General features: G+C 42.6%; 1 protein-coding gene across 7 annotated transcripts in view; it reads right to left on the bottom strand.

The window, feature by feature from the left end:
• Window positions 1-18,832, bottom strand: part of ZDHHC14 (zDHHC palmitoyltransferase 14) — a 136,206-nt gene that overhangs the window by 79,256 nt on the left and 38,118 nt on the right. For all 7 annotated transcript variants that reach the window (XM_084827917.1, XM_084827914.1, XM_084827919.1 and 4 more), the window contains one exon: window positions 11,591-11,749. In XM_084827917.1, the coding sequence (XP_084684043.1) occupies window positions 11,591-11,749 (159 nt within the window). The remainder of the gene's footprint in view (window positions 1-11,590; window positions 11,750-18,832) is intronic.

Here is an 18,832-nt window from a genome sequence, read left to right as displayed (position 1 = left end):
AAGCCACTTCCATTTTCTGTGAATGGTGTGTGATCGGAGGTTGCCAGCATAATGTGGGAACCTGGATTGATGGATTATTTAGGGGCTAAACAACTCAGTGGTTAACCCAATGACAAAGCATGGGTGCATGTCCCTGCAAATTGTCCCTGTGGTGTGCATCCCCACAAATCATGGGTTAAATAACCCACAAATTGTCACCATGACATGCAAACCGGGTCTATATGTTTCCCACATAAGCTGTTAATCCTGCATTGTCAAGTGCTTTTAGATTTTAGACTCCACTAGTGAAATATGTATATTTACTATTTAACATCCAAACATGTATCTGGTGACCTGCCACCAACCTTCTGCTTCATCATAGAATATTTCCAAAGGGTATTCCTTGCTATCAGAGAATCAGTCTTGGATCATGACTACACGATGTTGAATCCACTGGACCTCAGCTGCGAAGAATGCTGTGGTCATCTAAGTGACTTATGCCTTTACCAGATTTGCTGACCATGTGCAGGTGCAAAACATTCCACACAAAAATATGCAAACACAAAAGGTACTCAATGATTTTCTGTACTTTATGATATTGGGAAAAGCTGTGTCACGATGCATCTTAAACAATAAACCCAAGTTCAAAAGTTTACTTGCATTTATTAGTCAAAAATGTTTGATGTTGTTTGAATCTTGTTTCTGATTTCAGTGTTTACATCATTTTTATCTCACCCTGCTTTCAGGGAACTCAGGGCAGTGAACATATTCCCCCCTCCTCTTATCCTCACAACAACCCTGTTAAGGTAAGTTTAAGAGATGGTGACTAGACAAAGGGCATCCAGTGAGCTTCACAGCTGAGCAGGTGTTTGAACTTGAGATCTTCTAGCTCCTAGCCAAGTATAATGTTCTAATGTCTAGAAATCTGTTCTACATATGGAGAGGTATATAAATATTGTAAATAAAAAAATAAGATAAATAAGTAATGCCTACAAGACCATATTGATAATAATGCCTATTAATAGTTCATCTACCCAAGTTGACTAAAATAACCTATATTTTGCCACCAAAATCAGTTTTCTACATGCATTTGTTTATGCTTTATTGAATATCTTGATTTGTGTGTCAGCCACCTTAGAAAATGGCAGCCACATAATCCATACAATGGAATGGGGATGTCTATCCAAATAAAATACATTCCTACATGGGCCTGAAACAAATATAAAACTTCACAATTCTCTGCACATCTCTTTTTTTTTTTTTAATGGAGATGTATAGCAGATTCAGGATTATGATATTGTGAAGAAATGTTACTTGAAAAAAGGCAAGTTGCTGTAGTTAAGTTAGTCTAAGCTGAGCAGTTTAGACTGAGTGAGTCTAAGCTGCTCAGTCCTGGACTTGTAAAATTCCAGGGCTCAACGGACAACATGTGAAGAATTGATGCCAGTGGTGAAGATGGGGACGTAAAGAAAGTAGGCAATATTATGTCCTGATTTAAATGGAAATCTGACACAACCTCGGGCAAAAAGGTGGGCTCAGGTCTAAGTACTACTTTCTTTTTGTGGAAAGTTAAATACTTTGAGTGCACAGAGCTCACTAATGGACCGACTAATGGCCTCGTTACTGAGGAAACCTCCTCACTTCAATGTTGACAACAACAGAGACATCAACTCCGAAGTGGGACAGTGGGTGGGTTGTGTGAATGCATAGAAGACCACTTGAAGAACTACAGTTACAGGTAAACAACCTGCATTTCTTCTTCATGGTCTCTGTGTATCACACATATGGGCAATTAACAAGCTCACTTACCAGAGGAGGGCAGGAGAGTTGGAGGATTAATGATAGGACTGCAGGGTCGAAACTGCAACCCTTTCTCGCTTGAACATCAAGCCTATAGTGAGAGATGAAGGTTGATGGCCTTGACCATGTCGCAGCTCTACACAAGTCTGGTATCGACACTCTCTGACTATACATGGTGGAAGTGGACATGCTTCTAGTGGAATGAGGCTTGATGTGACTGTCGTGGTTCAATCTCGCAATTTCACAGGCCAACTTTATGGTATGCACGATCAAAGATGCAAACCTCTGGGGGGGAACCTGCAATCCTCTGGGCAACAAGCAAACGGCCTTTGGGATCTGTGGAAGCATTCCGTTCTCGACTTGTAGAATGCCAGTGCACAATGGACATCCAAAATATGGAGCATTGTTTCTATATGAGAAGACGGCACTAGAAAAAAAAAGCTGGAAGAACAATATCCTGATTTACATGAAAATCAGACACAACCTTCAGTAGGAAAGAAGGGTCAGGTCTTAGTACCACCTTGTCCCTGTAAAAAATAAGGTACGGCTTGTCTATACGAAGAGCACATAGCTCAACTCGCCTTTCGTGCAGTAGTTATGGCTACTAGGAACGCCACCTGCCAGGACAGTAGCCAGAGACCAATCTTAGGCAATGGCTCAAACGGTTTCGAAGTCAGGATCTTCAGTACAACGGATAAACTCCATTTCGGAACAAAAACTCAAGATGGAGGAACTAAATTCTTCATCCCTTGCAAAAACTGCCACATCGTCAGATGTGAAAATATAGTAACGCCATCCGTCGGAGTGTGAAAAGCTGAGATAGCAGCTAAGTAAACCCTAAGAAAAATGAGCTTCAATCCCCTTTGGAAGACACCACGAAGAAAGGTAAGTATAGTCGACAATGGTACCAAGTAGGGATCGAAGCCTTTAGAAGAAGCAAATGTGGAAAAAATCTTCCATTTACTGTCATATGCCCATCGTCGATGGTTTGAGGGCCACCTCTAACACCGTCTGAACCTCCACAGACAATCCTGCTAACTCGACCAAATTCTCCATGTCGTGAGATGGATGGTGTCGAGGTCTGGATGATGGACGCGACCATGGTCCCTGGTCAGCAGTGTCGGTATCGACGGCAGTCATAGATATTCCCTGTTCACTAGATTGAGCAGGGGAGCAAACAACAGTTGTCTTGGCCACCACAGCATTATTAGGATAGTCTGTGTTGTCCATCCAAATCTTTTGCAGCACCTTGGAGATCAGAGGAAATGGAGGAAAAATGTACAACAGGTCTTCTGACCAAATAATTTGAAAAGCATCCCCTAGTGATCCCTTGTCCAGACCTCCCCTAGAACAGAAGTTATCACATACTGTGTTCTGCGCTGTAGTGAAGAAATCCATCTGAGGTATTCCCCACTTCCAGAAAAGCAAGCCAAGGAGGGGACGAGACAGCTGCCACTCATACAACATCCAATAAGATCTGCTTAGAGAATCCACCAGATTGTTGTCTTCTCTCGGTATGTGAAGGGCTGTGAGTGTGATTTCCCTCTTGATTGCCAACTCTAGGAGTTTGACAGTCATGTCTACTAGGACTGGAGAATGAGTACCTCCCTGCTTGTTCAGATACCACAATACTGTGGTGTTGCCGTCAGTACCTGGACAAGCCTGTGGGAAAGGCGCGTTTCCAAGGCCTGGAGTGCCTTTCTCAATGCTAAGAGTTCCAGTGCATTGATATGCAGTGCCCTGTCTTGTCTTTGCCAAAGACCCTGAATTTGAAGATATCTGCAATGGGCTCACCATCCTAGATGAGATGCATCTGTCACCACGATTCGAGATGGCAGCATTGGTGTAAACGGTATACCTGCTGTAAGATTGCTGGGTTGTGTTCACCAGATCAAGCTGTTTGCTACCTTGTCTGATAGCACTAAGTGTACTGCAGGCACCTCATGTGAAGTCTCACGCAGGGTACAACATATACGGTAGATGCCATCAGACCAAGGAGTCTCTGGATTTGAAAAGCGATTGTCCTACAGTAATGAGAGATCCTGTGAGCCAATTCCATTAAAGTGTGACATCTGTCTTGGGGCAAGTAAGCTCTTGTGGTTGTAGCGTCTAGCACTGGACCGATGAAGGGTATCACTTGAGTGGGTTCCAATCAGGATTTCTCTTTGTTTATTATCAGACCCAGCGAATTCAATAGGCTCCTGACAAATATAACTGCTTGAATAAGAAGATGTTTTGACAGAGCCACTATTAACCAGTTGTCTAAGTCAGGGTATATCTTGATGCCTTGAGTGTGAATGTAGGCACACGCCACTGCCATGCATTTGGTGAAGACACGTGGTGCAGATGCCAAGCTGAAAGGGAGAACAGTAAACTGGAACATTTGATCTCCCATCACAAAACGAAGTTATTTCTGATAATCTTCCCTGATGGCAATGTGGAAGTAGGCATCTTTGAGGTCTATCGAAGCAAACCAAACACCCTGACGAAGAAGAGGGATAACAGTGGCTAAAGTAGTCATTCCAAATGTTCTTGTCCTAATGAAGATGTTGAGGCCTCTGAGATCCAGAATGGGGTGAAGTCCTCCATCTCTCTTTGGTGCCGTAAAGTAACAGGGAAAAAATCCGATCCCTGTACAGTAAGGTATAACGCTTTTGATAGCTCCCTTTGCTAACAGCGTAGTTGTCTCTAATGTTAGAGCTTCCAAAAGTGGCGTAATGTGGACAGTACCAAGCAAGGGAGGACTTTGAACTCCAAATGGTATCCAGATTGGACGATGTCAAGGATCCATTTGTCTGAAGTTATGGCTCTGCAATTTGCTAGAAAACTGCATAGCACGGAGCTGAAAACGGGACAATATGGATTGCAGGAGGTCTGGCATCTGATTCAGTCAAAGTTGCTGCTTAGAGAAATTGTCCCCCTTGGAACATGATTGGAGAAAGCAATTAGGAGGGAGTTGCTTTCTCTAAGGCTGCTGCTGACAGAAGCTAGAAGTCTTATCCTGACATAGGCGTGGCTGCTTGAATTGCTGTTTGTCTATACTGTCTCCTCTGCTTAAATGGTTGTTGGTGGTATTGCTGTGAAATTCTCATCTTCTTTGCAGTGGTTTTCACCTTCTGAATGGCATCCTCCGCCTCATCAGTTTTGAAATTAAAGAGGCCCTCCCCATCAAAGGGGAGATCCTCTATGCGTGCCTGAGCCTCAGGTGTCAAGCCTGCTGACCTGAGCCAAGCATGTCTGCAAAGGGCTATCACCCCCATCATTACTTTTACATTGCTCTCAGCTTGGTGACAAGTAGTTTTGATCTGTTGCTGAGATAACTTTACTGCTTCTGCTTGGAAAAGCTGCGCAAGTTCTCTCTGGTCTTCTGGAAGGCAGTCACATAAACAGCCAATCTTTTCCCACAAAAAAAGTTGATATCTCAACTTCATGGCCTGGTAATTCACCACGTGGAGACCAAGTGCAGTCGAGGAATAAATTCTACTGCTCAATAAATCTAACCTGCGACCCTCTTTATCAGCCAGCAAGGCGTGTATCTTCTGGGATTTACCCTGTGATGATTCTACTATAATAGAACTAGGACGCAGATGTGTGAACAAAAACCCCACACCCTTCTCTCCCACCTTGTACAGGGATTCCTGTACAATCATTTCGACGTGGGCGCCATTGAAGAGGGGCCCTTCCACAATTCCTTAACTGTTTGAAGTAACATAGGAAGAAAAGGAATGGAAACTGGAGCAGACGCCTCCATGTACACAACATCAAAGACTGGGTCCTGTAATCTCTGCCTGTTGTTGTGTCTCAATACCCAATTATTGTGCCATCCTTAGTATCTACTTGTTAAAACTGTAAAGATCCTTGAAAGGTGAAGATCCCTCCTGCGCTCCCACCATCTCATTTGGGGATGAGACTGAAGGCAGTTCCAAGGATACCAATGTTGAGTCGACTGATAGTCCTCAAAGGACTGAGGGGGCAAAGCCACTGCGTGATCCTGCTCCTTGTCCTTCTCCTTAGGTATTGAGGTAGGCAGCGGTGGAAGAGGGGGGGACTGAACCGTTTCTACAACCTCTGACACAAATGGGACTGACGATCTCATCGATGACTGTGTGTGTTCTCTCAAAGAGGTTGAATGTGTCAGAACTGGTGGAGGAGGCAAAAAAGGATCCTCTCTTGGTGGTCTCGCAAGCGTGGCCGAAGGAGCTGAACATTATCGAGGAGATATCGCTCCTAGATATCTGGTCCGGAGTTCTCTGTATGGGAGAGTCCAAAAGTGGCGGAGGCAGAGGGATTGGCATTTGATGCCGATCGGGAGACTGAGAAGGAGAAAGGACCAAACTGTGACCCTTCTTTTTCTTCTTCTTAGGCACCTCAGACACTGCTTTAGATGCCCGTGGCATCTTCACCTTCTTTGACAGCCTTTTTGATGCAGAGATCATCAAAGACCTGCCTGGGGTGGGTGGATCCACACAACCCATGGTTAGGGTTGTAGTCTTGGCTCGATCCCCAGATGGTGATTGAGCCTTATCTACCATTTGAGAAGCAGAAGGCTTTGAATGCATTGAATCGATGGCTTCCAAGGCTTTCTTCCACAAGATCGCCTTTAAGCAGTCCGACTGGTGGTGCTTAGTTTAGTAAAGTTCACACAGTGCCTGCAGGTCTCCACCACATGAGATTCTCCCAGGCAAAATAAACAAAGTGAATGCCCACCAGTGGGGGGTAGCTTACTGCCACACTGGATGCATTTACAAACGGGAGCCTTCACAGCCATGCATCACCAAACGGCAATCAAAGATTGCAAAAAAACACAAGATAACTACCTAACTCTAATTTAAAAAAATTTGTAGAAAGAAGAAAAAACAGGAAGAAAAAAGGAAGGTAGAAAAAGATCCTAGCTACCTCAGTGAATAGCCAAAAGCGAAGTCCTAACGAGGTGTCCTTACAACAAGGCGGACAAAAGAGAACTGAGAGAACTAGAGGGAACCCGCTGGTATATGTGCAGTGAATGGTGGAGGAGAGTTCCTGCCAAAAATGCTTTTCCTCAGCTAGAGAATGTTCCTGAATGAGGCTCTGTGCAGGCACAGAGCCCATATGTGTGATGCACAGAGACCACGAAGAAGAACCTGGTGAGGCCACCAAGGGGTTATTAAAATGCATTTGGTGCCATCCTTTTTTATTTTTGCTAGGATCCTGGTTATGAGGGGAAATGGCACGAAAATGTTAAATAACGTTCCCATCCATTGGAGGAGAAATGAATCTCCCAGTGAGTTTCAAACCCTGCCTGCTCTGCTGCAAAATTCCCTGCAGACCACATTGTCTGGAGTGGCAAATAGGTCCACTCGTGGCTTGCCCCATTTGTAGAATAGTGTATCCAGAACCTCCAGAACCAACCTGTCCATCTCCCACTTGTGGGAGGTCAATACAGCCTGACTGAGCTGGTCTGCTAAAGCATTGTCCATGCTGGCCAGGTATGTTACTACCAGACTGATCTGACAAGGAAGGCACCAATACAAAAGCTCTAGCATTAGAGCCATGAGAGGTAGTGATCTCATGCCCCCTTCCTTGTTCAAGTACACAATGACAGTTGCATTGTCCAATGCAACCTGGACTAGTCTGCCAACTAGCTCCAGTTTGAATGCCTGAAGGGCCTTCCATACCTCCCTGAGTTCTAACAAGTTGATGGGATGCTCTGCCTCCGCAGCTGACCACAGACCATGGATGCTGAGATCCAAGCCATGAGCTCCCCTCAAGAGTGAGGCATCTGTAGTCACTACTTGGGATGGTGAGGGCTGCAGGAACAGCATCCCCTCTGACAGGTTGCCTGGATGTGTCCACCACCATAGGGAGTCCTTCATGTCGCTTAGGAGATGAAGCATGGTTCAGCAGGTGTCTTGGTCTGAAGTTGCGTATGAATCAGTTTTCAAGTGGTCTCATAAGTAGCTGGGCTTCGGACCACTGATGTTGTCACGGCCATTAGGCCTAACAGGCACTGCACCAGTAACGCTGAGATGGTAGTGTGACAGTTTAGCTCCGCTGCCATTCAGCCGGTCCTGAGGAAGGAATGCTCTGCTTGATCAGGAGCCTAGGTGCACCCCAATAAATTACAGGCTCTGGGTAGGCGGTAGGTGAGCCTTTTGGATGTTGATACAAAGTCCCAGATTTTGGAGAAAATCGCAGGTCACCTCTATCAACTACAGAAGACAGATTCGTGTTGACACCATTAACAACCAAGCATCTATATATGGATACATCTCGACTCCTTGAAGCCTGAGATGAAAACAGACCACTGCCATGCATTTGGTGAATACTCTTGGAGCTATCAAGAGGATGAAAGGGAGTACCTGGAATTGGTGGATGTCTGGACTGATGGTGAAACGTAGATGACGTTGATGCGGATCTGCTATGGCGCTATGGGAGTAGGTGACCTTGAGGTCAATAGAGGTGAACCAAGACATGGGAGTAGGTGTCCTTGAGGTCGATAGAGGTGAACCAATCTCCCTGGCAAGAAGGGGTAGAACTGACACCAAAGAAACCATGTGGAACTTCCTGGGTGAGATATATAGGCTGAGTTCTTGCCGGTCTAGAATCGGTTGAAGTGCTCCTTCCTTTTTCAGTTCCATGAAGTACCTGGAATAGAAACCATCTCAAAGACTCAATTTTGGTACAGGGATGATAGCTCCCTTCCTGAGCAATGTTTCAATCTCTTGGGGGAGAATGGGAGATGGAGCTGTAACTTTCATGGTACTGATAGGAGGGAGGGTATCGAACTCGATCCTGTAGCCCTCTTGAACAGTGGAGAGCACCCAGAAGTCCTTTGTGATCTGATGACAAATGGGAAAGAATGAGGTCAGGCGAGTTCCAAAAGTTGGGGGATGACTTGAGGGCTGAAGAAGATGGTCACTCGAGTAAAAAGTGGCACTTGCTCTTAAACACCGATTTGTGATGATAATTGCACCGCTTTGATGTTGATTATCTTATGGAGGCAGACTGCTGTGATCGATGCTGTTGTGATGAAGTTGGCTGTTGTTCTTGGTACCTGGTGTAAGATTTTTGGTACCAACTCTCGTTTTGGAGGCTGTTGAGGCAAGAAACCCATACCTCATGCCGTGGTCTGGGCCTTCTGTACCAAATCCAACATGTCATCGGTTTTAGCATTAAATAAGCCGAATCCATCAAAGGGAAAATCTTTGCTACAGGCCCTTGTCTCTTGTGGAAGTCCAGCGGATCGGAGCCAGGCATGGCAACGGAGAGTGATGGAACAACAATTGCCTTAGCGTTGCAGTTGACCTGGTGATGAAACGTATTAATTTGTTGCCTTGACAATTTTAGAGCCTCCATTCAAAACAGCTGTCCCAACTCTTTCTTTTCATGAATAGATCCTCCTTCCTAGCAGGTCTAGCTGTCTCCCTTCTTTATCAGTAAGTGATGAATGAGCCCTCTGGGCCTTGCCTTGCATTGCCTCTACCAATATTGAGTTAGGTGCTGGGTGTTTAAAAAGATACTCAGCAGATGACTCTTGTAAGCGATACAGGCCCTCCAAATGTTTGGATATTGGAGGCATTGTAGATGGGCACTTCCAAGATTGTTTTATCATCTCTTCTAGCGCAGGGAGGAGAAGGATGGCCACAGGGTGGAGAGTCTGTGTTCACCAAATTAAATACTGAATCTTGGACTGTTGATGCCATCTGTTGGGTCTCCAGTCCTAGTGCTTGAGCAATTCTGAGAACCTGGCTGGAAAATTGGCCTAAGTCCTCAGACGGGAAGATGGATTCATTAAACCCAACCAGTGCATCTGGGGATGAAATCAAAAGGGGGCAGGAGGACTGCGATGTCATGTCAAACTGGTAGTCATCTGTGGCAGATAAAGGAGATTCTTGAGGCAGAGCTTGCACTGGGTTCTGCTTTTCCCCATGTCTGTACTGAGTGGACAAATCAGTGTCCAACTGTGACAGAAGTTGGTGCATAGGTAGCTGTTGATTGACAGGCAGGGAAGGAAAACCTTGTGTCAACTGCGCTAGTAATGGTTGTAGTTGTGGTTATTCATGTGGTGTTGTGTCAGGGGGTCTCGACACTGGGGCCGATGGTTGTGATTTGTATGAGCTGGCTCCATCGTAAGTTGAGTCAGGTTAGTGAGGCAAGTGGTGATGTCCATAGCATTCATCACGCTTTTCCATCCAGCCTCTCAATCTCCTATATTGCCAGTCTCATGATGGATGATCGTTCTATCTGTAACGAGGGGATTGAAACCTGTCCTGACATTGGGTGTGCTCATAAAAACTAGGGCATGACCCCTAAACGACGATATGATGGAATAGATCAATTCTAGTGATCGTTGACACCAATCATATCCCATACCATAATCACCCCTCTGATAAGGGCGCAGGGAGCAAAGGATGGGTCCCTAATCTCACCTTCTGACGTGGAGGTGTTCAATATTGTCCCTACTACTTGTGGTGGATTCACCATATGAGTTGGTGAAAACATCATTGGTGGAGCAGATGGGATGGTCATCGGCACCAACGATAACAGGCAGCCAGGAGACACTAGAGGGGCAGTGAGTGGAGTTGGTATTGACGAATGCTGTCAATCCTGAGGCAACGATGCTGGCCAAGTTGTCAGACTGGAGGGGAGGGGACTCGTCTTGAGCTGGAGTTGTGGGAGATGCTGCCAAGGTTAAGGGCTGCTGTCAGTCCCGAAGGGTTTGGTTTGATTTCAGGAGAGTCTGAGAGCACGATGAGCATGCTTGATCCTGAGACGTTATGGCAGACTTTTCACTGGTCTTTTTTCTTCTTCCTCTTTGGTTCAGAGGAAGGTAGAATCGCCTTTTTCAAAGCATTTGCTTTCTTTGAAAACGTCTTAGCCAGCGCAAATGCCAAAGTTCTGCCTGGTGGGTGGGGGACCTTGAGTACTCAGTGGAGTGTGGCATTGAGGGGACTGTGACCCTAGTGAGGGTGTGACAGCCGCAGTTTTAGTAGCCATTTCTTTCGGCTTGTCAACTGCTTCCAGTGCACGTTTCCAAAGTGCGGCTTTTAAGCAGTCCACCCAATTTTTACGGGCTTGCTTGGAAAAAGCCTGACAATTTGAGCAGGCTTCCACAATGTGGCTTTCCTCAAGGCAGAATAGGCAGAGAGAGGGCCCATTGGAAGGTGGCAGTTTCTCTCCACAGCATGAGCACTTTCTAAATGGGGCCCGAAGGGCCATACGCCCATAAGGGTGATCGTAGAATCGCAAAAATAAAAAGGAAATAAAAAACGCAAACGCACAGATAGAACAATGAAAGAGAAAGAATAAAACCTCAGCTTTTCCAATAACAACATTATCAGAAACAAATCTGCTTGCAGAAGTTCCCAAATGAGACCACCACAACAGTGGTCAAAAGAGATAGTTAACTTCAATAAAAATAACTCTTAAGGTTTTGTTGTTTGGGTGACTTTGGGCCTAGGTGACTTTGGGCCAGTCACTGACTCCCAGCCTAACCTACCTCACAGGGTTGTTATGAGGATAAAATGGAGAGGAGGAGGACCATGCAAGCTGCCTTGGTTCCTTGCAAGAAGGAAAAAAGGTGGGATAAAAATGTAATAATAACAATAATAACAACAGCAGCAGCAGCTACAGCAACAGCAACCTCAATAATAAATATAGTGCACAAATAGGTTAAGGAGGCTGAAAGTTTTATCTCTGGTGCTTTGACAGGACAAAAAGGATGTACTTTAGTCATGAGAAACACCAAGATAAATATACTGACCAGCATACACCAGTTCTCCGTCACAGCTGGCAAGACTGGTAAATATCACATTTTTGTTGGTTTACTCACCTACACAGTTATCACAAAGGCTGCAATGTGAGGCACGGGGTGGGCGGAAAATCTTGCAGGTAAAACAGTATTTTAATTTCACTGTCTGCCCATTGATGAGTACTTCTTTTGTTCTGGGAGGTGGACGGTACCCCCCTGAACTAGAGCCGTTTGCAATTTCTAAATGGGAAAATAAAAACAAAATGTCATACTATAGAGTTTTATTCTAGTATGTTTAGAATAAGTACATTACTGTAATTTTAACTCCAGTTATTTATGTTTTCTACATGAATTGGAAATGCCTAATGGTAACTGAAACTGTACTTTAGGGTTCTTTTATAAACCATTAAGAGGCTAATATGTAAAAAAAACCCCAAATGACATTAGATTCCCTCTTGCTAAAAACACATCATTTGATAAAGGAGCTTTGCCTGCACATTTATATGTCACACTTAAATGTTCAGCACTTGCAAAAATACACACCCCTCTCCCAACAGCAGAGTACCAACAAGACAGATGACAAACACAAAAATCTGTTATTTCTCACATTTCGGGGGGGGGGGGCAGTCCTCAATGTGTATAGTCAAAACACCTGATTCATGTAATCATTCCTGATCATATATTCAGGTGGATCAGGATTACTTGGGTGTGACGTCTTTGACCCAGTAACTGCTCTCTTACCGCTCCCACCTGGAGAATTCCAGCACCTGCCAGGGGCCCCTGAAGAGCCTGTGTGCCTAGGTGGAACAGAACTGCTTAAACTCTCAATACTGCCTGAGATGTCTGTGTCAACCATTATGGCACCCACCCACTCTCACCGCAAACTTCATTCTTATTCACTGCTGCTGTCTACCCCCCTGCTGCTTCCCTTCTCCTCTTCCCTCTAGAATTACCAGCCCATCATTCAGAAAGCAGTCACAGTCCATCATTTCCTTTCTCATCCCCTCAAGCTACTTGTTATCATTGAAGCCTGGCATTACCTCTCTGATATAGCCACTGTTGCTGCTCTCTCACTCAGGGCCTTTCATTCTCCCATTCAATTGCTCCCTGGCAATTTCAGCATTCATAATTCCTCTGATTCTGCTTCTTCTCTCCCTAACCTCCTTCTCTAATTTCTATCTTCAGGCATTCTCCCCAACACATACACTGTCTTAGGCACTCTCTTGATCTTTTCTTCAAGCCGGAATTGCTGTAGAATTTCCTCTGCTGTGGAATTCCCCATAACTGATAATCATCTCATCTTCTTCAGGACTGCTTACTGTCCACCCTCTCCACATTCTGCATCCTTCTTCCATGATGCCCAATCTCAATTGGATTTCTCCGAAGCACTGTACTCTCCTCTCTCTGCTGTGGCTTCTTCCTGTTTGTTAGACTCTGTAATTTTCACCTTCAATTCATCCCTGTCATCAACTCTCAACACATTTGCCCCACTCAATGAAACATTTGAACCTCTCCTCCCCAGCCATGGCTCACTCCCTGCATTTGATATCACCATTCATGTTCTCACACATCTGAACACCTCTGGAGGTGAACAACAACAAAAAAGCTTCCGTTTACTATAAATTCATCCTCTGCTCCTTCTCCTCTAGCAACAACTTGTCTAAACACTACTTCACATCACTGATCCACATCAACTCTAGGAATGTTTTGTAGAAGCATGTCATTGTTTTGATTTTTTTTAAGTGTTTTATTTTCTGAACAGCCGCCTCTGCGTCCAAATAGGGAATAAAATATGTTGCTTTCTATGTTAAGTTCAAACTACACTAATCTACTTTTAAAGTTAAAATTAAAATACAGCATTAATCACGTGGACAGCATAATTTAGCTGGATAGAATTCAGGGAACAAATTTTCAATTCTCCAGCTTCTGAGTTTACTAAATAAATAAAGCTTCCAGATATATTTTATCTGTTCATTTAATGGTTTACATTAAATTATGTCAAGACAGGGATAGACAGAATTAGGATAATCAAGGTAGAGAAAATAATATAATGGACTCGTGTTCCTCAGCTTGCATTTAGACAGACTAAGGTGACACTATGCTTGCTAGTAAGGTGACAAGCAGACATAAATGTTATTTCTATTCAATAATTTAAATTTATTAGATATTATTAACATTTATATACCATCTTATTTGCTAAAAAGTTATCAAGGCAATGTAAAACAATTAAAAAAAGAAAACCTTCACACACACACAAAAACCAAGAACATTAAAACAACTACATCATTTGAAAGGCTAAATTGAAAGATGTGTCTTCACTTGCTTTTAAAATCTAGGAGAGTGGGGGACAATCATAGTTCTTGAGGGAGCACATTCCACAGTTTGGGAGCAACACAGGAGAAGGTCCTTTCATACATGCTGACAAATTGGCCTCTGCAGGTAATGGTGCCTTCAGGGCCCCTCCTGCAGATCTTAATAATTGGGCAGATTCATAATGAGATAGGTAGTCCCTTAAAATTTTAAAAGAGCTAGAACACAGTTTATTTTGCAATGCTGTAAAGCATATCTTTATGACTATTATGTGGAAACATATTTTAAACACTAAAGAGCCAACAAAATGAGAGTGAAAATTTGTCAGGCATATAGGCAATAGAGATTAAAATAAAAGTAGTTAAAATGAGAGAGAGCCGAGTACAACACATAACAATTATATGCATAATGTTTGGATTTAGTTTCATTGTGGTACCCTAGAAACAGTTAAGCACATTTTATTGCCCTAACCTTACAGGGACATAAAACCAGTCTTTAAGTATTAAACAAATTATTGGTAAAATTCCATACATTTAAATGAAACTCAAAGCCAATCTAAAAGTGAGCTTAAAGAGGAAGACAGACTTAAAAATGCTAATTAACTTCCCATCCACACAGGAAACATGACCACACATTCTGGAAAAACATTAATACAATTGAGCGTATATGAACATATGAAGCTGCCTTAGTCTATCTAACCTATTAGTCTGACTACAGCAGTTCTCCAGAATGTCAGATAGAGGTTGACAGAGATGGACCATTCCCTCAATGAAAAGTGGCAGTATCTTAGGACATGGAATATTTTGGCTTGAAATATTTTGACCTGGAAATATCCTTTTCCAAACTCAGAGGTACAACAGACAACGTTAGGCTAAAGAGCTATAACTAGCCCATCAGAGCTCACTTTGCATGTGCAGATTTATGCTGCTTCTGTGTGGCAACTCATATACGTACCAGTCACTCTGTGGGGAAAGCCTTGGTTTGAAAATTATATTCCATTCAACTTAACATTGCTTAGCCCTGTTCTAGAGTCATTCCTTGCTTGTAGTAAGAGACAAAGTACACTTACACTTGGGGAATCAGGCATATGGATTTTTTTTCTGTCCTTAATAGTTACTCACTCTGTACCTTATGGGATAGAGCAAGTTCTAAAATTTCATCTAGGGACTTTCTAAGCTGATGTTGCAGTGCATAAAAGCAGGTATGCCTTAGTTTTAAACAGGGGGCATCTAGAGATGTGAAGGCCTGGGGGGAAAAACAGGAAAAATGGGGGGGGGGACTTTTTTCTGTTTTTTCAGAGGAACATCTTTGTTTTTTTCCAAAAAAAAAAAAGGAAAAAATTTACAGCTTTGGATTATGAAATATTTTCTTTTAGAACTTAAGACAAAGTATTTATGTATTGTTACCCAGCCTTTACTACCCCCAACATTATTTCTAAAAACTATGTAATAAGAACACTTTTATAGAAAGATTAGAGATGTAAAATGTCGGGAAATAATGACACCATGAGGAAAAATATTTTTAATCCTCTCTGTAAGATTCCCAGCGTAGTTAGTTCTTTCATTCCTTATTAAATTTACTTATCTAAAGTATATTTTACGATAGACATTTATGCTCAGTTTCCCAACATGTGAGTAGAGTACCCATTGTGCATTCTTGACAGTAAATGTGCATTCTTGACAGCTTGGATTTTGTTCTATCGAGTCCTGTGTTTCTAATGCTATAGCAATCATTTAATGTAGTTCTAATCTATTCAGACAATAATTAAAAATTTACTAAATGCGTTTGCTTTTAAAAGTTTTAAAATATAAAGATAATTTTATGAGTCTATGTCATACATAAAATAACTTTAGGAACAGACAGGCTGCTCTATATTCCTAAAGTAGCTGTCCCCAACCTGGTGCCCTCCAGATGTTTTGGACTACAGTGCCCAGCATTACTGATCATTGGCCATGCTGCCTGAAGCTGATGGGAGCTAAAGTCCAAAATATCTGAAGGGCACCAGGTTGGGGAAGGCTGTCTTAAAGCAACAAAGTGATTTTAGATCTGTAAACAGCACTAAAAATAAGTACTGTTTATTTTTCAATTTTTCCAAAATTTCCAGTTGCTCCAGAAAAAAAACATTATTTGTCTTGAAATTTCACGTGTCTAGGGGTATTGCAGGGCCTCTGTGGCAGGGCCCACTTTGAGTGCATAAATTTTATCCCTTCCTGACCTCAGACAAAGATTTGAAAATGTTGAGTGTGCATCCAGGGCAAATGGAATAACTACTGAATGTATTATGCAGCCACACCACAATGTAAACCTATAAAAGCAGTAGGCTTTGCAAGGGTAGTTAACATGGCCTATTTTGTGATATCTGAGAGTACTCCAGGGAAAATCTGTGACAATCCTCCAATTAATAAGGATTTAAAAAACAAACACTACGTTCTGTGTGAACAGCTAACATCTAAAGGCTCTTTATACTTTTGCCACTCTGTTAAGAACAGAAACTTAATCAAATTGCATAATGATCACATAAATCAATTACTAACATGGCCACATCAGTACCATGTGCAATTAACTATTCCAAATAGAGGTACTTGGTGCCAAAAGTGAACAACTCATTAAATTATATATCCTTAAGTGAACTGAAGTCCTCAAAACAAAGTTCAAGTATAAATATAGCAACATCCAAGAATATCAGAAATATCTATATTAGCACACTTGCTCAAGGAATTTGCCAAATACCAAGATGTTAGTATTTTCCACAGCAAGATAGCAACCCATCCCTAGTACATTTATTTTGCTTTCTGTTTAAGATAATCCAAACAATATCATGTGTAATATTTTTTTTAACTCACTAAGAGAGCAATCCTATGCCCACCAGACAGCGTTGCGGGGGTGGGGGAGGCAAAGTATTGTTCGCTTTCTTGGCTTCAAGCTTGGAGACAGGGCTCCAACCTTTGAACCAGGAAACTGCGCTCCCCACCCCTTCCCCATCTCCCTCATAGCCAGCACAGAGAGAACCATGCCAGCTACCTTGCTGTGCTTGGAAAATGGATTGTGGAGGCAGGTAAAAGGGGGCGTTCCCGAGGGCAAGGAGGGGAGGAGACCAGGTCAGCTGCATTATGCCATTTCCCTCCCACTCTGTGGTGCTGCTGCTAGACAGGTGAAATTGCCCGTCTAGAAGAAATGCAAGGCAGCTGGAGCAAGGAGCCTCCGTTCTCCTCCTGCCCTGCACTGGGTATGTGGCAGCCTCCGTGTCTGGAGGCTGAAGACTATCTGCATAGAATTGCACCCTAACTAACTGCAATTAGTTGCGATCTGGCAGGAGAATGAAATAAGCAAACAATGGCAAGATGAAATCTTATTAATTTTAATATTAGAATAGGTGCACCTGAACATCTCCTGACATTAAAAAGATTTAGAATGACTTTAATTATCTCACAACCTCAAATTAATACAAAAAAAGGTCTTTGGCCAAATTCTCTAAACTCTATACTTCATGCAACCCTCTGGTAAATCCTGCCAATTTATAGGTGAAAGTCACTGCGAGTACAAATGACTTCTGCTTACCTCCTCCTCAAAGTTTTAGAGTGGGCAAATGTTAAATCCCTCTGCTTGCAAGGGTGTGTTCCTAAATGCCAAGATCTATGGTCTGAAGGCCTTTGCTGTAAGTCAAGAAAATGTGTTTTTTCCCTACTGGTTTCCTAAATGAGGTGTAACTGAAGTTTCACAACCATTCACCATGCAACATTCCTTTCTAACTTACTTATACTGTATTTGCTGATGTTTCCAAAGGCTTATGTAGTTTCACTATTTATAGCAGGATAGACAGAAAAGCAGTTATGCCATAACTGTGTGTTTGGATCATGCAAAGCACATGCAACAATCACTTTATTTGGATCATCTATCTGGACCAGCATTTACAATGCTGGAAGTAAGCTTTTATGACGCAGAATTCTTCCAGAAAAAAAAAAAAGACGGGAAAAAAACAGTGGTGCTGTATGAAATCATAGGGTTTATTCAAGCTTTGCTGGGTAGTCTTTACGCAACTATGTCTGTAGATCTTTCAGTAACAAGATGGAGGAAATGAGTTTAGGAAGACTAAAGGACTGCTTTGGATATTCCAAAGAAGGAGAGATAGAAGAAGCACAGTCACTTGTACTTCGACTCTGACAGTTCTTGATCCTTGTCCCAATGTGGGGATAAAATGTGTATCCCTCATGAGGCTTGGAAGGAATGAGAACGGAAGTGCGAGTCACTCACCTCCAACACCGCTGTTTGCCTTCTCTGCAGTGGCGCCAGCCCAATGGAATGATCTCCACTCTAAGGTACATCAAGCCTCAACGCTGGCATGTTTTAGCCATTTATTGAAAACATATTTGTTTACTTTGACTTTCCCCAGCCATCTCTGTACCAGCCTGATGATACTTGTGTGTGTGCATGCACACGCGTGCATGTGCTCTTTTTTGTTTGCTTTGTTTTTGTTTTTATTCTTTTACGAATTACTTTGGGATTTGTTTCAATATGAAACTTTTAGGATTTGTCCTACCTCTATCTGTGATGGTTTTAGGCATAGTGAAAATTTTGTCCGCCATCTTGAAACAAAATGGTGGCCAATCAAAATTTTTAAAGTTGTACTGCGCTTCAATACCATTTGATCAATTTCATCCAAACTTTGCATCATGATTCAGCACTGCAGCAAGCAAATTTTAACCATATATTTTAACCATATATTTTTTATAATCTAAAGGAAGAACTTGAATTCTTACTACTCTTATGACCTGTGGGTGATTTACATACATTACCTAGCTATCACAGTACAGTGCAGCTTTGAGACCTTGGCCTGATTACTTCAACATGGAAACACCTGACAGAGTAAGAAAAAAATAGACTAAAAGAGTATAAGATAAGATTTGAAAAATATTTTTCCCAGTCGCCAGTAGACTGACACAGGAGACAATCTTTTGCTAAAAAAATTCTGCAGACTTTTTTCTTTAGTAAGTTTGTATTTATATGTTATTTTTA

This window comes from Heloderma suspectum, chromosome 1 (assembly GCF_057233095.1).
Source record: "Heloderma suspectum isolate Gila_16-S chromosome 1, 16-S_ref, whole genome shotgun sequence".
Taxonomy (NCBI): Eukaryota; Metazoa; Chordata; class Lepidosauria; order Squamata; family Helodermatidae; genus Heloderma; species Heloderma suspectum.
Note: the sequence above shows the minus strand (reverse complement) of the source record. Positions and strands in the feature narration are given on the sequence as shown.